General features: G+C 40.7%; 1 protein-coding gene across 1 annotated transcript in view; it reads right to left on the minus strand.

Annotated features, from left to right (window-relative positions):
- Positions 1-1,252: 1,252 nt before the first annotated feature.
- The window catches only part of LOC117450983 (Na(+)/H(+) exchange regulatory cofactor NHE-RF1-like), a 34,022-nt gene continuing 17,766 nt past the window's right edge, over positions 1,253-17,508 (minus strand). Inside the window, exons 2-6 of the mRNA XM_034089049.2 lie at positions 13,756-13,929; positions 9,434-9,587; positions 6,604-6,647; positions 2,757-2,876; positions 1,253-2,512 (exon numbers count right to left, since the gene is read on the minus strand). Coding sequence (XP_033944940.1) covers positions 2,375-2,512; positions 2,757-2,876; positions 6,604-6,647; positions 9,434-9,587; positions 13,756-13,929 — 630 coding nt within the window. The 3' untranslated portion in view covers positions 1,253-2,374. The remainder of the gene's footprint in view (positions 2,513-2,756; positions 2,877-6,603; positions 6,648-9,433; positions 9,588-13,755; positions 13,930-17,508) is intronic.

A 17,508-nucleotide genomic window follows, 5' to 3' on the forward strand; every position in this document is an offset into this window, starting at 1 on the left:
CCAGGAGGTCTGGGAAAACAGCTTGAGGGCATAAAATATGACAACAACACATAATTTGTCATGAAATTAAGGGGTCAAAATGGGTGGTGATGCATAACAAACTGCTCCAGTTAAAGGAACCGTTTAATAAGGAGGCTAATAAGTTTGACACTAATGGGGTCAGATTGATGACATGTCCTGAATAAAAGATTCCACAGAGAGGAAGCATTAAATGCAAACGATCTTTATAAAATGTTATCTATATTATTTATATCTATATAATCTCTGTAGCATGATATTTGGCATCTATGACCACATAACAGTTTTTCCATTTGACTGGTGAAAGGTCTAAGAGACATCAAGATTTCTGTCCTGTCTGAGTCAATGTTGTCACATTAACCTGCAATAACTCATATTTATGGCCACTTGGTGGCAGTGGAATCAAGCCATGAGCACAACATTGATCAACTCCCTGTTGCTTTAAAGCAAATCCCTCTTGTAACATGAATGAACACTTAAAGGTGGGGTAGGTACATTTCAGAAACCGGCACGAGATACACTTTTTGTTATATTCCATGGAATGCTCTTAACATCCAATGAATATCTTAAGTGCTTTGACAAAAAATCCATAAACAAATTTCATCTGTAGAAGCCGTAATACTGCCCGGCTAAACGGATTGGATGGCCTACCTGCCTGTCAGCCTCCCATCGGGGCACAAACTTATCTCGTGCCCTCATTGGTCATGTGCGCGTTCGTGTGTGTTGGAGGAGGGGCTCTATAAGGAAGTGGCAGATTTTCTCCGGTTGTGTATTTTCAAATTCTAGCGATCTCGAGCCGGTTTCTCAAATGTACCTACCCCACCTTTAAGTACAAACTTGTTGCTCATCCATTTTTTGTGTGTGCAAAGGAACGGTGTTTATATCAGTACCATGTTTGGATTATTGAAAGACGGTACAATGTATTACTCCTCCAGTTGATGTGCATAATTAAAATTCATGATTCATTGCAATACGACACATACAGTAGGCTACATGCATTTAATGATGTGGTCATTATTGTTTTTATAAAGTTTATGATATTAGATATAACTGTCGGATAAAAAAATCATATTTCCAAATTAAGAGATTATTTCTAAACTTCACAGTTTTCCTCTTAAAAGTACGTCACAAACACATGTCTTAGAAGCAGTTTCAACGGCACACCAGCACACACCTTGACAACATTAATACATTTAATTTTTTATCACAATTAAATAAAAACAACCTCACTGGATCTTGTTTTGTGTGATGATTTATTACAGTATAGAAATTGCTTACTTCTTACATAAACTACAAAAAAACATCTTCATATAATGAAATCCTTCATTTGGAAAAATCATCACTATTCTCAATACTGCACAAATGCATAAAATCTAGTGACGAACGGACAGTCTTTTAGAAATACATCATCTCAAAGTTACATAATTATTTTTCTTACGAGGCATTGATAGAAATGTGTAAAAATCTAATTTCTCAAGCGAGCGATACAAATATCCCATATGCTCAAAATGTGAACTGAACAGCCAATCACAGCGGACATAAGGGCAAAGTGAGGACGATATAAGTTATTTAAAATAAACTGTAGTTCACATTTAATAAAAGGTGATATCAAGAAGTCATCAGATGAAATCATGCACAGTAGCAAGAAACGGTTAAAACAGTGGAATTACGTTAAAACGATATATATGTATTTCTATATACATACATACAATATAAGAGAACCCATTTTGAAGCAACGGTCTTTCCAGTTTAAAGCCATCAGGGAATCATTTTCAGGATCTTGTTATAACAAGCAATGGTGATAAAAAAAAGAAGCTTACTATGTAAACTGAATAAATTGATGTTCAGTCAGATGTTAATCCCTACAGACTAAAATAAAAAAGGTCAACTACAGATATGTGGTCAATTGATTGTCTGGCTGGTTTAATTCCTGTTATTCTAGTGTTTAAAGTGTTAGTAAAAACGTTTTAAAGACAGATAAGCAGACGGAGGAGGAAGGTCATTAAACTTCCACAGGCACCAGACTCTGACCAGCAGGGACTGTCAGGGTCCACACACACACACACACACAAAAACAAACACACATTTTCAACATGGTCCAGTTCTCTTTCATTGATTGGCATATACATCTTTCATTGTTAGTAGCACATTATACACATAATATATCTGGGTTAAAATAACAGAGTAATAATAAGAGGAAGCATACTATATTTTACAGAACGGCTTGATTTGTCTGATGCCAATAGTTAAAATGCTCATTTAATGTCATGATATTTAAAACAAAAAAAAAATGTCTTTCTGATGTCTCTGTGTAAGAATAATTGTATAAAATATGTGTGTGCAGAGCTGAGGCGGCCTATAGGTTGCTGAAGAGTTCATTTTTCTTGGTCCAGTCCATGGGGGGGGCTTTCTTGTTGGAGCGTTTCTGGTGGGCGAGCTCTTTGACCTGCTGCAGGGACAGGTTGAGCGCCGGGATGGCGCCCGCAACAAAACCCTGAGTGATGAGAAACAGGGGAGGGGAATATGATTAATGTTTCATCACAATATGCCACCTTAAAGAACAATATTGAAGTGATTCACACGGTATCCTTATAGAGTGGTGCAGGAATGAGTCCTAAAGCCGGACATTAGTTAGCATTTTAGCACTTTTGGGTTCCCCTATTTTGAAGTAAAAGATTTATTGAATGAGATTTTGGTAAAATGCCTGAAATAAGGTACTAAAGGGTTGTGAAATGTACCTCAGGTAGGGTTTTGGCGGGCGGGGTTGTGAGCGAGGTGTTGGAGGAGGCGTTGGACGGAGAAGGACTGATGGACATCTTTGAGTCCCTCTGTGCCTCTTTGGCCCCTCTACCATTCACCTGGGGACACAAACACTCATCGTCAGCATCACCACAATATTGATAAAAATCATTACATATAAAAATCATTACATATAAAAAGGCATGTATATAATTGTATCAGTTAAACTACACATTTTATTCTTAAACATTAGTTTTCTCTATAAAAAGGTCTGAAAGGATCACTTTGCACTTTCTCAGAGTCCAATTTCTTGAGAGGCTGATGACTTTTTCTTGCCATTTTTATATGAAAAATAAATCCACAATTGATAACATATCAAAACGGTTGATTTTTCTTTTAGTGTGAATCGACTAATTGATAAATGATAGGCAAGGCAGGGCAAGTTTATTTATATAGCACCTTTCAACACAAGGCAATTCAAAGTGCTTTACAAAAACCGAAAGACATTAAGAAAATGGCATTTCATATCAGTCATTAAAAAGAAAAGATAATAAAATAAACATTAAAAGAAAAAATACATGGATAAAAGTTACAGTGCAGTTTAAGATGTGAATAGTTCAATTAAAAGCAGCGGCAAAAGAAAAGTCTTTAGTCTGGATTTAAAAGTAGTAAGAGTTGCAGCGGACCTGCAGGTTTCTGGGAGTTTGTTCCAGATATTTGGAGCATAATAACTGAACGCTGCTTCTCCATCTTTAGTTCTGACTCTGGAGACAGAAATCTGACCAGTCCCTGAAGACCTGAGAGATCTGGATGGTTCATAATTTAGCAGTAGGTCAGAAATGTATTTTGGGCCTAAACCATTCAGTGCTTTATAAACCAGCAGCAGTATTTTGAAATCTATTCTTTGACACACAGGAAGCCAGTGTAAAGACTTCAGAACAGGAGTGATGTGATCCACTTTCTTAGTGTCAGTGAGGACTCGAGCAGCGGCGTTCTGAATCAGATTTTTTAGTGAGACCTGTGAAGACACCATTACAGTAGTCCAGTCTACTGAAGATAAAAGCATGGACAAGTTTTTCCAAATCCTGCTGTGACATTAGTCTTTTAATCCTAGATATGTTCTTTAGGTGATAGTAGGCTGATTTAGTAACTGTTTTAATGTGACTGTTTAAACTCAGGTCAGAGTCCATGACTACACCTAGATTTCTGGCTTTATCTGTTGTTTTGAACATTGCAGACTGAAGCTCAGCACTAACTTTTATACATTCTGCCTTGGCTCCAAAAACCATTACCTCAGTTTTATCTTTGTTTAATTGGAGAAAGTTCTGACACATCCAGTCATTGATTTGTTCAATGCACTTACTCAGTGTTTGAATTGGAGCATAGTCTCCTGGTGAAATTGTTGTGTAAATTTGTGTGTCATCCGCATAGCTATGATAACTTATTTTGTTGTTTTTCATTATCTGAGCCAGTGGTAGCATGTAGATGTTAAAGAGAAGAGGCCCCAAGATGGAGCCTTGAGGTACCCCACCTGATAGCAGGTGTAATTTAACAAAAGGGATTTGTTATTTATTTTCAGCATTGATGCAATACTGGACCTCACCACAGGGGGGCAGTCTTATATCTGAGTTGTTTTTCCCATTGATTACAAGTTAATAAGAGGTACCTAAAAAGTGTATATCTAACACACAATTAGATAAAGAAAACTAAATATTGGAAGCTTATATTGAAAGAAAATAAACGTCTATGCTAGTGTGCTGAGTAGCCTTTTAAGCAAGTGTACTGTCAACACCTCTATGACAAAAGGCAAAAGCAATTTAGAATATGTTTTGTAAGAGTGGTGAGTTCTCAGAAACCCTTCCTGCTTGAGTTGCTCATCATTTGATTCAGGTTATTTCCTGCCCTCAGTGTTTGTAAACAGATTGAATGAGTTGCAGGACGAGACATTTAACTTCCTGCAGCCTCAGTAAAAATGTCAGTGTGTATCAGTGTCATTTTTACCACACAGGCGACTTCTCCTTGACCTCCTGCATCCCCCCCCTCCCTATTCCAACCTTTAACAAGCGTCCGCTAAGCAACAATACGAGGAACATGTAACTTCACATACAGTCCCTGAATAACGGGAAGTCCGGGTCAGGCTTCACTTTGCATATTTGGCCAAACGCCCGACGAGAAGTCGACCGCGCCTCACAGTGGTTTCTTTTACTTTGTGTCTTCATGCAAGTTTTTCCTGTCTTATCAACACAGATTTACAAAGAGGTCTAATGCGTCCAGGCTGGAATAAGACACTCTTGTAACGTGAGAGAGCTTTTAAAAGCATTCTTGAGAAGTTAAAAAAAACACACACACGTTAGGGTACCCTGCACTATTACCTACTAGCATAGGTTTGACATTTAATTTTATTGGGAGAGTCAAATAAAAGATTTATACCACTCTTTTGTCAGTACAATAAAAACATATTTATTAATACTAAAATTAAAACTTTTTGTTTCCAAAATGCAGAGAAATATTATTTATTTGTCATATTCACTATTAGGCCTGTTTCTTATTGTAATTAATTGTCAATACTTTTTAATCATTCATATTCTATATTTTTTGTTTATTTATTCAATTATTACTCCGTTTTCTTTTTCTAGAATCTATTTCATTTAGGGTAAACTCGTATCTCTATGGTTTTCTCAAACTAGGGTTGGAAAGGGATTGGTGGGGTGTAAGGACGAATTGTTCTAAAATGTATATTCTTTTTAAATGGAAAGAGGAAATGCTTTAATTGGAACGCTGTATTGTTGTATCTGTCCTTCAATTATAAAAAAAATCCTCCCGACAGCATTTCAAAACTCAGTAATTAACTACGTCCTTTGTATCCTTACAAAAACTCTGAATGTGCCTCCTTCTCGATGTGAGTCTAATTGGAATTAAACCCAATTATTTCAGCAGGATTAAACGAAGCCGATACGATCTTCATGGCTTAGCCTAAAAAAGGACTTTCCAGTTTGAATACAGCTTTTATATAACTGTCGTTCATGCTACTTCATTGACAGGATGGATTTGTACTTTGTATACACAATCCATTCTTGGTCAAATAATTCAAAGTTAATGGAGTACTCGCAGGGTGGGGTTTTCCACACAGCAGCGTACAATGAGACAATAACAGGAAAGTCCGCTCAGTCCACGTCTCTGAGATGAATAACTCAGTTCTGTGATGTGGAAGCCACACCTGAATGCTGCGAGTTACTTTTAAACCCTGCTCCCCTTCGGCCTGCTGGACGCTGAAGATCTACAGAGTATTATTTTGGGATACAGAGTATTCAAAGATGAGCTATTGTTGTCCTTCTCTCTCAGGAAGCAGAGGCTCCATCAAGAAGCCAAACTGGTATTTGAAGTGTGTGAAGAATCGTCGGTCTCCCGCGGCGGCAACTTCCCTCTCCTCTTCACACACTTCAAATACCCGTTTTGGCTTTGTTTAAAAGCAGATGTCCAAACCAAATGAAAGCATTGCATTCATTTAAGTGTCATTCTGAATTTGTCTCGGTTCTACATGAAGGGCTGGAAGGGTTACTTTAAAATGTGTTCCGTTACAATAACAGAGTTACCTGAAAGGTAATCAATAACCTAAAGTATCAAGATATTATAAAAAGAATGTAACTGGATTACGTTACTTTTGGATTTCCTCAATATTAACAAAGATGTTGATTAATCTGCACTTGTCTCTGTTAAATAGACTAATACATAAAATAATCAAATAAACATGCACATATAGGAAGGGTTTCTCTTTAGCAATCTTCTTACATGCTGTGCCAGTAACATCATATTGAATGGAGGTATTGTCTGCTGGTGTAATCTTACCTTCTCCTCCATTTTCCCATTAAGGACAGGCTCAGGCAGGGGACCTGTAGAAATTAAAGAGACACAAGAATCAGTCATTGAACTCCACGTCTCTTCCCTGTGTGTCAGGACTAATGTCACATCGTGAGACCATCAGCTCCACTCTGCTAGATCAAGAGTCTCTCAGCAGCTCGCCTTTCACTCCACCAACACTTACTCCGTTACATAGCGCAGGTATGAGCAGATCATCCATTATTCACACATGGTTCATCTTCTATGAGATGCTCCTCCTGCATTGCACCCACCGACCCTCCAAATATCAGATAGCTGTAGGGGAGCATTTCTCTGCAGCTCTTTCCCATAGAAATGCTTCATCACAACGCCATGTTTGAACACACACTTTATTTTAAAAAGGGGGCTCTTCAAGCTTTTGGGGGCTTTACCTTTCTTGTTGTTTGTTGTATAGGTTTTTGTGCATGGTCTGCAAAGGCTAAAATCCCAAAGTTTCTCTTTACATTACATTTCACTTGTTAGACGCTTTTATCCAAAGCGACTTACATACTCAATACTGTGGGCAATCCCCACAGGAGCAACTTGGGGTGTCTCGCCCAGGGACACAACGACATGTGGGGTTTGAACCTGTGCTTCCCTGATCCGAACACCTACGCCCTAATCCACTGCGCCACACGCCTCCCACACACTTCCCCCCCCCCCCCCCCCCCGCCCAAAAGACCTCCATTTGTTTAGTTATGTAACATAGTGACATCAGTACGTAACACTTTGGCGTATATTGGCCAGCGCTCAAACACTTGTACGTGATAGGCTAATGGGCGGGATACCTCTAAGCGGTTGACTAATCAGAACAGAGACGGCCAGCTAACCAAGAGAAGAGGAGCTGCAGCACAGGCAGTATGAGAAAAATACTGTTTTGGTCATTGAAGCCTGGAAACCTGTCACAGTAGAGGCACTAAATCCACATATAACACCTAAAAGTGAGCATAATAGAGCCCCTTTAGGAAGTGGTACTGTCACCGGCATCTTGATGAAGAAGCATCCCTTACATCCCTCTGATCCTCTAGTCTTTCTAGCTAAAGATGAATATTACTGGAGATAGCAGCTGGTCCTCCAGAGTTACTCTGGGATTCAAGGCCTCTCTGTCTCTGTGTGTGTGTGTGTGTGTGTGTGTGTGTGTGTGTGTGTGTGTGTGTGTGTGTGTGTGTGTGTGTGTGTGTGTGTGTGTGTGTGTGTGTGTGTGTGTGTGTGTGTGTGTGTGTGTGTGTGTGTGTGTGTGTGTGTGTGTGTGTGTGTGTGTGTGTGTGTGTGTGTGTGTGTGTGTGTGTGTGTGTGTGTGTGTGTGTGTGTGTGTGTGTGTGTGTGTGTGTGTGTGTGTGTGTGTGTGTGTGTGTGTGTGTGTGTGTGCGTGCGCGCGAGAAGAAGCCTCTCAGAGTACTTTTGCAGCTCCTGCTTCAAGCTGAGAGGCCACTTGGAGCGAGCGCCTTGGAAACCAAACAAAGCGTCCGGTAAGAGAGCAGTGTGAGTGGAGTTAAGAATCAGCGCGGGCAGCTGCCCTCTGAGTGGGCCGCAGCATGTGAAGGCAGTAACCTGGGAAACACCTCACTGGAATCTCTGCCGATTAGAGACAATATGAAACGTCTGCCTCTTATTCAGTGATGGTGGGGTCCATCACACAAAAGTACACAACACATGACAAGTTACCCAAGTGCTTATTAATGGATAGACGTATGTATATAATCAACTGGGAACATTCTATTAAACCCTATTGCATTTTTTTAATCCATTTCCTCTGTCCTGGATACAGAGGGCAGCGTCTCTACCCAGCGTTGACCCTCTGTTTCCATGACAACAGTTGGCAGCAGCATGTTTACACGAAGGGTCTCATGGTGCAGAGTAACGCACACACATACGTACGCACCTGTGTGAAGGACAGACCCTCAAACACAGAAACTAAATGACACATTGTACTAGCGCTCCCCCTGGGGACGGTGGTAAGTATAACAATAATTATCATTAGAAATACTCTATTTCTAGATTACTTTAGGGGGAATCTATTGTGGGTGTTCAACCTGCAGTGTTGGTGAAGGCAGCTTGAAGTTGCATGTTTGTTTACTTGTATATGTGTCTGACAATGGTTTTAGTATTGGGCGTTTTTTGGAGCGCCCATAGATAAGAAAGGTTAAGAATGAAATCTAAAAAATCAGGAGAACATTTTAAGAAATCCTTCTTTAAATAAAGGTTATCCTTCAAAAGAAATGTGGAGTGAATGTTGCTTCTTTGTGTCAAGTTGCAGTGTGATGTCAAACGTTTGGAAGAGAGATCTGCAATCAAGCTTTAACACCTACAAACAAAACTGTTACTGAGCTCAATCCCTCTCTGATCCGTCTGATCTGATCTATTTGTGTCCAAAAGATTAACTTTGTCCACATTAGGTGTGTGTGTGTTTGTGCGTGTGTGTGTGTGTGTGGTGCAGGGGACAGGATGAGGCTCAGCGTCTGTCTAAGTTTCTTGGCAGGCAGAGAAAGAAAAGGAAAAGAGCTGTGCAGGATGAAGCGAGACACAGAGAGATAAAAAGAACTAAAGGAGGAGAGCTGAGAGACTGTGTGACAGACTTAAATCTGTCGGGGTTGAGAGGAGGACAAGAGGAGGCGACGTCTCGTGTCTAAAACATGTCTTTTACCACCACTGACAATGGACCTGGAGTGAAACATTACGAGCTAATTGCAGCAATGCACTCCGTCCATGCCAGAAGACAGCCGTTGAACTTGTGCTGCTTCTTTAGTGATGGTCATATTGTTCTGCGTGCGTGTGTGTGTGTGTGTGTGTGTCCTCTCACCGGTGAGATAGTCCGTGGAAGGGGCGACTCTGCACTTCTTGAAGAAGGCTTCTGTGTCTGCGTCCACCACCAGCAGACGGGCCACGTCCCCACCGGCTTTAATGGCGGACACCACATCCGAGTGCGTCTTCCCTTCTACTGACACACCGTTCACCTGCGGAGGAAAATAGATCGTTTTACTTTCTAAATGTACACAATGTTCTTCTTTGGGGGTGGGGCTGTCCTGTCTTTGTTTCCACAGAGAAACAGTTTTTTATCTCTGTCAAGGATTTCTTTCTCAATATTATCACTTTGTCTGCCAGCGGCTCCAGGGCAGGAAATCCTGAGTGTCCACGCAAAACACACGTACACACACATTCCTTTAAACTCTAACTTGCAAAACAATCGTCACAGTGTGGTCCAAACCAAAGACTAGGTATTCTGTTTGCTTCAATTTCAATACTTTTTATTTAGCCTTTATTTAATACTTTTCGTCGCAGGAACAACTTGGTTCTCTTTTCCAAGAAAGACCTGGCCAAGAATAACAGCAACACAGAGTTTCAACAAGAACAAAATAGCACACTCTCATAGACACATACATTTAAACTACTTTAACAAATGGTGTAGTTAAAACATTTTCACACAGACAGCCTGGACTTTTCAGGGTTTCGTGCAGTCGGTGTAGTTTTGGGAACAACAAACACACATTATGATTATTGTTAACATATGATGTGGATCTTGTCTGTGCGGTGTATAGTAACTCAACATGTCAGGGGCTCACTCCCACACCAGCTGAGTATTCTGGGATAAAATCACCATGGGAAAGTGTGTGTGTGTGTGTGTGTGTGTGTGTGTGTGTGTGTGTGTGTGTGTGTGTGTGTGTGTGTGTGTGTGTGTGTGTGTGTGTGTGTGTGTGTGTGTGTGTGTGTGTGTGTGTGTGTGTGTGTGTGTGTGTGTTTAGGTCATAGGGTGGACCTGCACGTCTAAGCCAGTCCCAGAGAGGAAGCTAGACAATAGCTGCTCGGCCAGTAGCAGAAGTAACAATGACCGTCCGCTCCCACAAAGCCCCGCTCCTCAGTGGGTGGTGCGGCTGTCTGGGGCCCTCAGGGGGGAATGAAAACCCCTCGCTAGCCTCACACAGACCCCCATCTCTGAGGAAACCTTAATCCCTCTGTCCTCTCTCTGTCCTCCTTTTCATTTCACTCTTATGGTCATTCATATAGGAAATGAAGGGAGACGTCCACATCAGTGATTTCACATTGAGTCAATAGAATGTAAAACACTGAACGAGTCGGGCACGTTCATTGTGTTTTGCTTACACTAGTCAAATATACAGAAGTATGGTAGGTTGTATGATTTATTACAATCACAAGGTTTCATGGTTGTAATATCTATTACAGGACAATAAAAACGCAGAAAGGTAGTCTGTGGTAAGTCAACAAGTACAGGTCAGACTTGGTCTAATTTAGCTGCCATTACGCCATGTTGTCGAGTACAACAGCATTAAGTGACTTTTTTCTTTTTACTTTTATCAAACATTGTATGACATTCTTGCTATTTATCACCAGAATGGTCCAATATAAAGTTTATTTTGAGCACTGCAGTCAAACGTATGTGATGAAGAAATGTCCAATCGTCTCATAGAAATGATTGTTTACACACATAACACTCTGCGGTAGGGCACAGTACAGTCAAGAAGAGGTGAGCAGAGCAGACCCCAGACCAGTCAAAAAGAGGTGAGCAGAGCAGACCCCAGACCAGTTAAAAAGAGGTGAGCAGAGCAGACCCCAGACCAGTTAAAAAGAGGTGAGCAGAGCAGACCCCAGACCAGTCAAAAAGAGGTGAGCAGAGCAGACCCCAGACCAGTTAAAAAGAGGTGAGCAGAGCAGACCCCAGACCAGTTAAAAAGAGGTGAGCAGAGCAGACCCCAGACCAGTTAAAAAGAGGTGAGCAGAGCAGACCCCAGACCAGTTAAAAAGCTGATTATTTCAGTGTGGGGCTGAGCACAGTGACAGTTTCAGAGTCCTGCGGGGATCTGAGACCCCACACAGCGGCAGTTAGTCCACAACACATTCCTCCAAACCAGAAGTTGACTTTGGGAAAAGAGAGGAGCGGCTCAGGACCAGAAGACCTGCCTAACTTTTTGATGTGGATGTGGATTAGTCAGATGAAGAATTTAGATCATTTACTTCAGTAAAGTACTGATTTCACACTGTGAAAGTACTATCTTACAAGTAAAGGCTGCATTGAAGTAAAAGTCTGTACATATAAATAGAAAAAGTAGTAAAAAGTACGATTGCTATAATGCAATATACATTATAATCATGTGATTGTTGTCACTCAAGCATAGATCTTAAAGCAGGATTTAACTTATTTTACATTTAATAATAATAAATTATATTTATATAGCGCTTTTCTAAAACTCAAAGGCGCTTTACAGTCGGGGGGGGGGGGTAGACAAACAAGGACAGGCAAAAAACAAAAACAACTGCAGTTACTGATTATTTGTATTATTTTCTCCAATAATTGATTCAAGAAAAGGATATTCATTAATTTGTACTTGAGTTAAGTACTTGAGTAAATGTCCTTCTACCACTGCTTTGCTCATTTCAAATACAACTCTTTTCAAGTAGGAGCCCCTTGTGCTTGTGTTACTTTAACTGTCTATAACAATACAGCACAACAAAGTGTTCATATATATTTGAGGACCTGATGTTGACTATCTGTCAGTGGTGGAAATATTGCAAATACAAGAAAACAGAAAAAAATATTCTCACAGAACAGATTTTCCATCTCATACAATAGAGTGAAGGTGAAACCTGACCATGTAGTTTTATCCAAGTAAACAAATCACCTCAGGGTGCTCAGAGCGGAAGAGTGGCAGACAGAACAGGAAGGGTATTTTTGGGTAACTCGGATCAGTTTCTCTTCTTCTAAGGATTACTCTGTAACTAATGAGTTAAAAAGTACATTTACTTAAAACTGCCAGTGACTTCCATGAATCCTTCTTACACAAAGTATTCAGATCTTTTACCTCTAATCAAAATCTAATATCAACATGTACATGTCTGCACAGCAGTCAATTTCAGAATAAAGTTAATTATATTATTATATTACATGTTGACCATGTTAATACTGCAGCTAGCAAATGAGGAGATTATTTTAAAAATCATTGTTTAACTATATATACTGCCAAGAAGCTTTTGAATTTCACAGAAGGATCAATACATATTTGTCTTAACAATATGATAATATAGATAAAGTAGGTGCTGATCAGAGATGGGGTCGTTACTAAAAAAAAGTAATATATTACATATTACATATTACTTAAAAAAAAAGTAATATATTACACTACTTCGTTACTCTCTACATAAAGTAATTCGTTACTTTACTCGTTACTTTACTCGCAGGGCCGGCCCGCCCCTCCCTACAGGCAGATCACGCAGACTGCTAAAGTTTCAAATGTTCTCTTTAGTTCAGTTTCCATTGTCGCATAAGACTGATCCAGATAGCTCCTGAATGTTTTCATATCTGACCATGGCTGTCCTCTGGCTCCTGCTATCTGTATATTTTGCGCAGTCTATCTCTGCTCACGCTGTTGCGTCAGCGTGTTGGCCATGTGTTGCACTGGAGCCAGACTGGAGCACACCGCAAAGACTTCAGCCGAGTACGTACGAACTGCGCATGCGTAAGTGGCAATAACTCTCCTTACCAGCAGGCGGCGGTAGTGTGTATTCGTCATTCAAAACAGGCAACAACCGGAAAACAGAGAAGAAGAACAGACTACGTGTGTGATATAAATAAACAACAGCTATGTGCGTTAGCTTCACCTAGCATGTGTTCTTTGCAGGTGTTTGTTGAAGTTTGATTATGACTGATTTTAGAAAGTAACGAAGTAACGCGTGTCGGGGCAATGTTAGTAACTGTAGTGTGATTACTGAATTATAAAAGTAGCGCGTTACACTACTCCGTTACCGACAAAGTAATATTATTACAGTAACGCGTTACTTTGTAAGGCGTTACACCCAACTCTGGTGCTGATTATATTTTGTTTAGTAATTTAAATTAATTGAAGTTATCAAAAAATGTAAAAAAGTTAAATATTTCCCCCTGAAATGTAGTCAAGTAGAGGTGAAAGGTAGCAAAGTATTGAAAGACTCAAGTAAAGTACCTCAAAATGTTCCTTATGTACAGTACTTTATTCTAATTTGTATTGTATTTCCACGACTACCGCCAAGAGTTAGCAGTCCGTTCAAAGAGTTTATAAACTAGAAAGTCGTCCCAGCACGATCAGTATAGTCTTCTTAAATGGAGCTACTGTCCCTAATGTCCCTAAAAGTTACCTGTATTATCCTGTCTTTGGGCAGCAGGCCCGCCTTCTCTGCTGGAGAGTCTTCGTCCACCGCTCGGATGTACTGGCCCGGCCGCGCCCGCTCGCTGTGCAGGTTGAAGCCATACCCGCTCGCCCCTCTCTGGATCACACAGAGGCGAGGCCGCAGTTCAGGGCTCATCAGCTCCTGGAAGCAGAGGAAACACATCAGGTTAATATCAGTGTGTGACATACATCGACAGAGCTGGACATTAGCGTTTCAAAATACCTCCATCATGGGCTTGGGCAGAACGAGAGGCACAAAGGTTACGGAGAGCTCCAGGGATTCGTTCACCATGAATATAAAGCCGAGGTTAAACATACAGGTGGCTGCTGCATGCTGATGTGTTGTGCAGTGTTTTTAACAATATTGTGTGCTGCTATCTGCCTCCATGTGACTCAACTGCTCTCCAGGAAGGAAGAGGGTCCTGGAGGCATGTGATTGGAGGTCTGCTGGAAAGGTTTAGGGAACATTTGGGGAGGGGGGACTTGAGGAAGGGATCGGTTCTGGTGTGGTCCGAAGCCCCTGATGACTCCTGGCTCCGAGGAGGACAATGGACGCCGACCTCTCACCTCCCCCCGTCCCCCTCGCCCCGTCCCACTATGGGATGGCAGTAAGAGTTAGAGCTGTATTGTCATCCAGGAAAAACTCAAGCTCAACCCCAGAGCCTCCCTTCCGCTGAGTGGAAGAAGCACGTTCTTTATTTAGAAGTAATGGCTTTGTCATCAAAGAGGTCAGAACACGACGGAATACAGAGAATACAGGAGCTACAGATATCAGGAGACGCAGCACTGGCCAAGGTCATCTTTGTCAGTGAGACCAAATGTGACCGGAAACACAAGGAGGGCCAATACAGAGGTACCTTAGCTAAAAACCTTTCTGACACATTCATGGCCTCAAGTGCAAGTTTTCTTCATTTCAGCATGATCTGTATTTTGTAACTTACTGTATAATCCAATTGAGAGCAACATAGACAATAAAGCAGGGTATGCTTTGGTGTTATTACCCAGGTTTGGTTGTACTTATAGACGCAAAATATGTTGAATATTCACTCTTAATTTAAAATGCTGTTAATGACGTTACAGAAGAAGCAGGTTTTTGTATTTATAGGTAAAGCAGCCGTAATGGCGTTGTCATCAAAGAGGTCCACATATGACGTAATGTAGGAGTTACAGATACTCAGGAAGGCAGCGCTGGTCAAGGTAATATTTGTCAGTGACCAAATATGATCAGACACTCCCTTCACCTACAAGTACCTTAAACCTGCATCCTGGCTAGCAGTACTCAAGTCTATGAGAAAAAGACCGTTTATCATTGATGGCCCTTTTTAATTATTTATATCAGTAAAACATTTCCTACATTCACAATGTCTAAACCATACCTTTGTCCACTGCTGAGTTCAGCTTTGGTTGTACTAAAAGACTCAAAAGATTGTTAATTTGTATCATAAAAAAAAGACTTGCTGTTGATGACGTCACATTATACTTCCCAACAGGTCACAGTGTGTGAATCAAACTCAAAAATTGGAATGAAGAAGCGGCAACGCCCTTCAGCTGAATGGGAGATGCAGGTTATTTACTTAAATAGGGCGCCTTAATGGCTTAGTCATCAAGGAGGTCAGAACACGTCTGAACTACAGGAGCCATTGAGCTCAGGAGACGCAGCAGTGGTTAGGATAATCTTTGTCAGAGCGACAAAATCTAACCCGACACTCCCTCCACATCAGAGCAGCTCTGCGTCCCGCCCTCTGTCAACTAAAACACTGGAAGACAATAAAAAACCCTCTATAAATAAAGTCTGACTCACTTTCTACAGTAAATATGGGGCAGGAAGCTGATTGGTTGAAGCTTAAAGAGGACGTAATAAAAACTGAATCAACGCTTTCTCTCACCAGCCATGAGTGATTGTCACTTTACTGTATTATGTAACACAATAGGTCCAAGTCGACAACCCGCCCTCCGCCACCAATATTTAACTTCTCTTCTTGTCTTTCTTGGAAAAAAAACCCTATAAAAACGCACTTTATGGTGTTTTCAAGTAAAGCAGGTGATTCTGTGTACTGTCATTCCTAGAAATCATGTGAGGTTCTAACAATAAACTGCAGGTTAGTCGTTTTTTTCCACCGCGGATGATACCTTTGTTTTATGAAAACAATTCATGCGAAAATAGAGGCACCCCTATGCTTACAGGGTTTGAGTCATCTGTTTACTGCTAACAGATGTTAGTTTGGCAAACAACCAATCTTTAATTAGGATACCTATGTGATGTCACAGAAAAAACATGCTAGTTTGAAGAGCACTTTGTGTTCATTAAACGGCCTGTGTTCATCAAATGTTGGGCCTTTCCAGTGTCCTTTAAAGCCATAGTTTTCAACACACAGTAAACATTGTGAATTGTAAATAGGTATGTCTAAGCAACAAAGCTACTCTATTAAGGTTAAGCTCCTGGTTCAGGTTGAAAATAGAACGTTTTTTTTGTCAATGAAGTTAAGGATTTGGGGTTTTCTCGCTCTTTAAATATGTTCCACCTGACTTTCAGAGAATTTACACGAAAAAAGTCAAAGCAAACACACGCAAAATGACAAAGATAATTGCTATGTAATTCATCTGCAACTTGGTGAGATCAGGCTGTTAGATAAAACAGTGTTACTAATCTATTCATCCAACTCTCAGCAGTAAAGCTAAATGCATTCCTTTTAACTCCTGTCCCTTGAGTATCATGTAAATACCTCAAATCATTACACAGTGTCACACACACACCTCAGATATAAAACATTAATGTCACAGCTGTCCTTCTCTCATCATCATGCTGGGCAGCTGGAGTGCTGATCACTCACCAGATGAGCTCCTGATAAGAGCCCTGCAGCCACACTTCCATCATAATGGTAACTGATTATACAAAAGTGATCGTCTTCGATTGCACGTCCTTCAGTTTCACAAGTGTTACACCCAAACTCAGAGTGAAGCCACCTTCCTTTACAAGGCCTTTAAATGTAAAAGGTTCAATCCAAAGTGCAGACTGAGTAGACAGTATTTTATTTAAAGAGGCTCTATCATGCTCATTTTCAGGTTTCACCTTTGTATTTAGTGCGTCTACTGTGACATGTTTACCTGCTTTAACGTATCATTATTTTTCTCATTCTGCCTGCACCTCTTTTCACCCTCTATCTGAAACCAGAGCCTATCACGTACAAAGTGTTGGAGCGCCTGCCAATGGAAGCCCGGGTGTCAAGTAGTGATGTCACTTTGTCGCAAAGTAAAAAAAAGAAGTCTCACGGAAAAAAACCTCTGGAAGGAACTTTGTGATTTTAGGCTTTTCTGTACATTTACAGGCACAGCAACCTAAACAAAAGACCACAGCGAAGGGAAACCCCCCCAAAAACGCATAATAGGGCCTCTTTAAAGTTTAATTTAGCTCAATGTTTCTCCTCCTTTAAAAGCCTTGAATTACCAAACAAGCAAGCAGCTCGCACTCCCCGTGGCAGTAAAGCCCTCTCCGTGATTTATAATTACTCCGTTCATGTGGCATCAACACACTCTGCAGCCTTGGCATTAACTCAGTGACGCTCATGGGGTCCGTGCAGAGTCTGCCCGACCAATTAAGCGACATAAGCGGACATAAATCTCAGTACACTGTCGCCGTGATAAGTATGTTTAACTAATTGTGTTAATATGCCTAGATTGCCTACTCTCAAAGTCATGTATTATATTATTGAGTCAATAATAC

The sequence above is a fragment of the Pseudochaenichthys georgianus genome, chromosome 8, assembly GCF_902827115.2.
Source record: "Pseudochaenichthys georgianus chromosome 8, fPseGeo1.2, whole genome shotgun sequence".
NCBI classification, from domain to species: Eukaryota; Metazoa; Chordata; class Actinopteri; order Perciformes; family Channichthyidae; genus Pseudochaenichthys; species Pseudochaenichthys georgianus.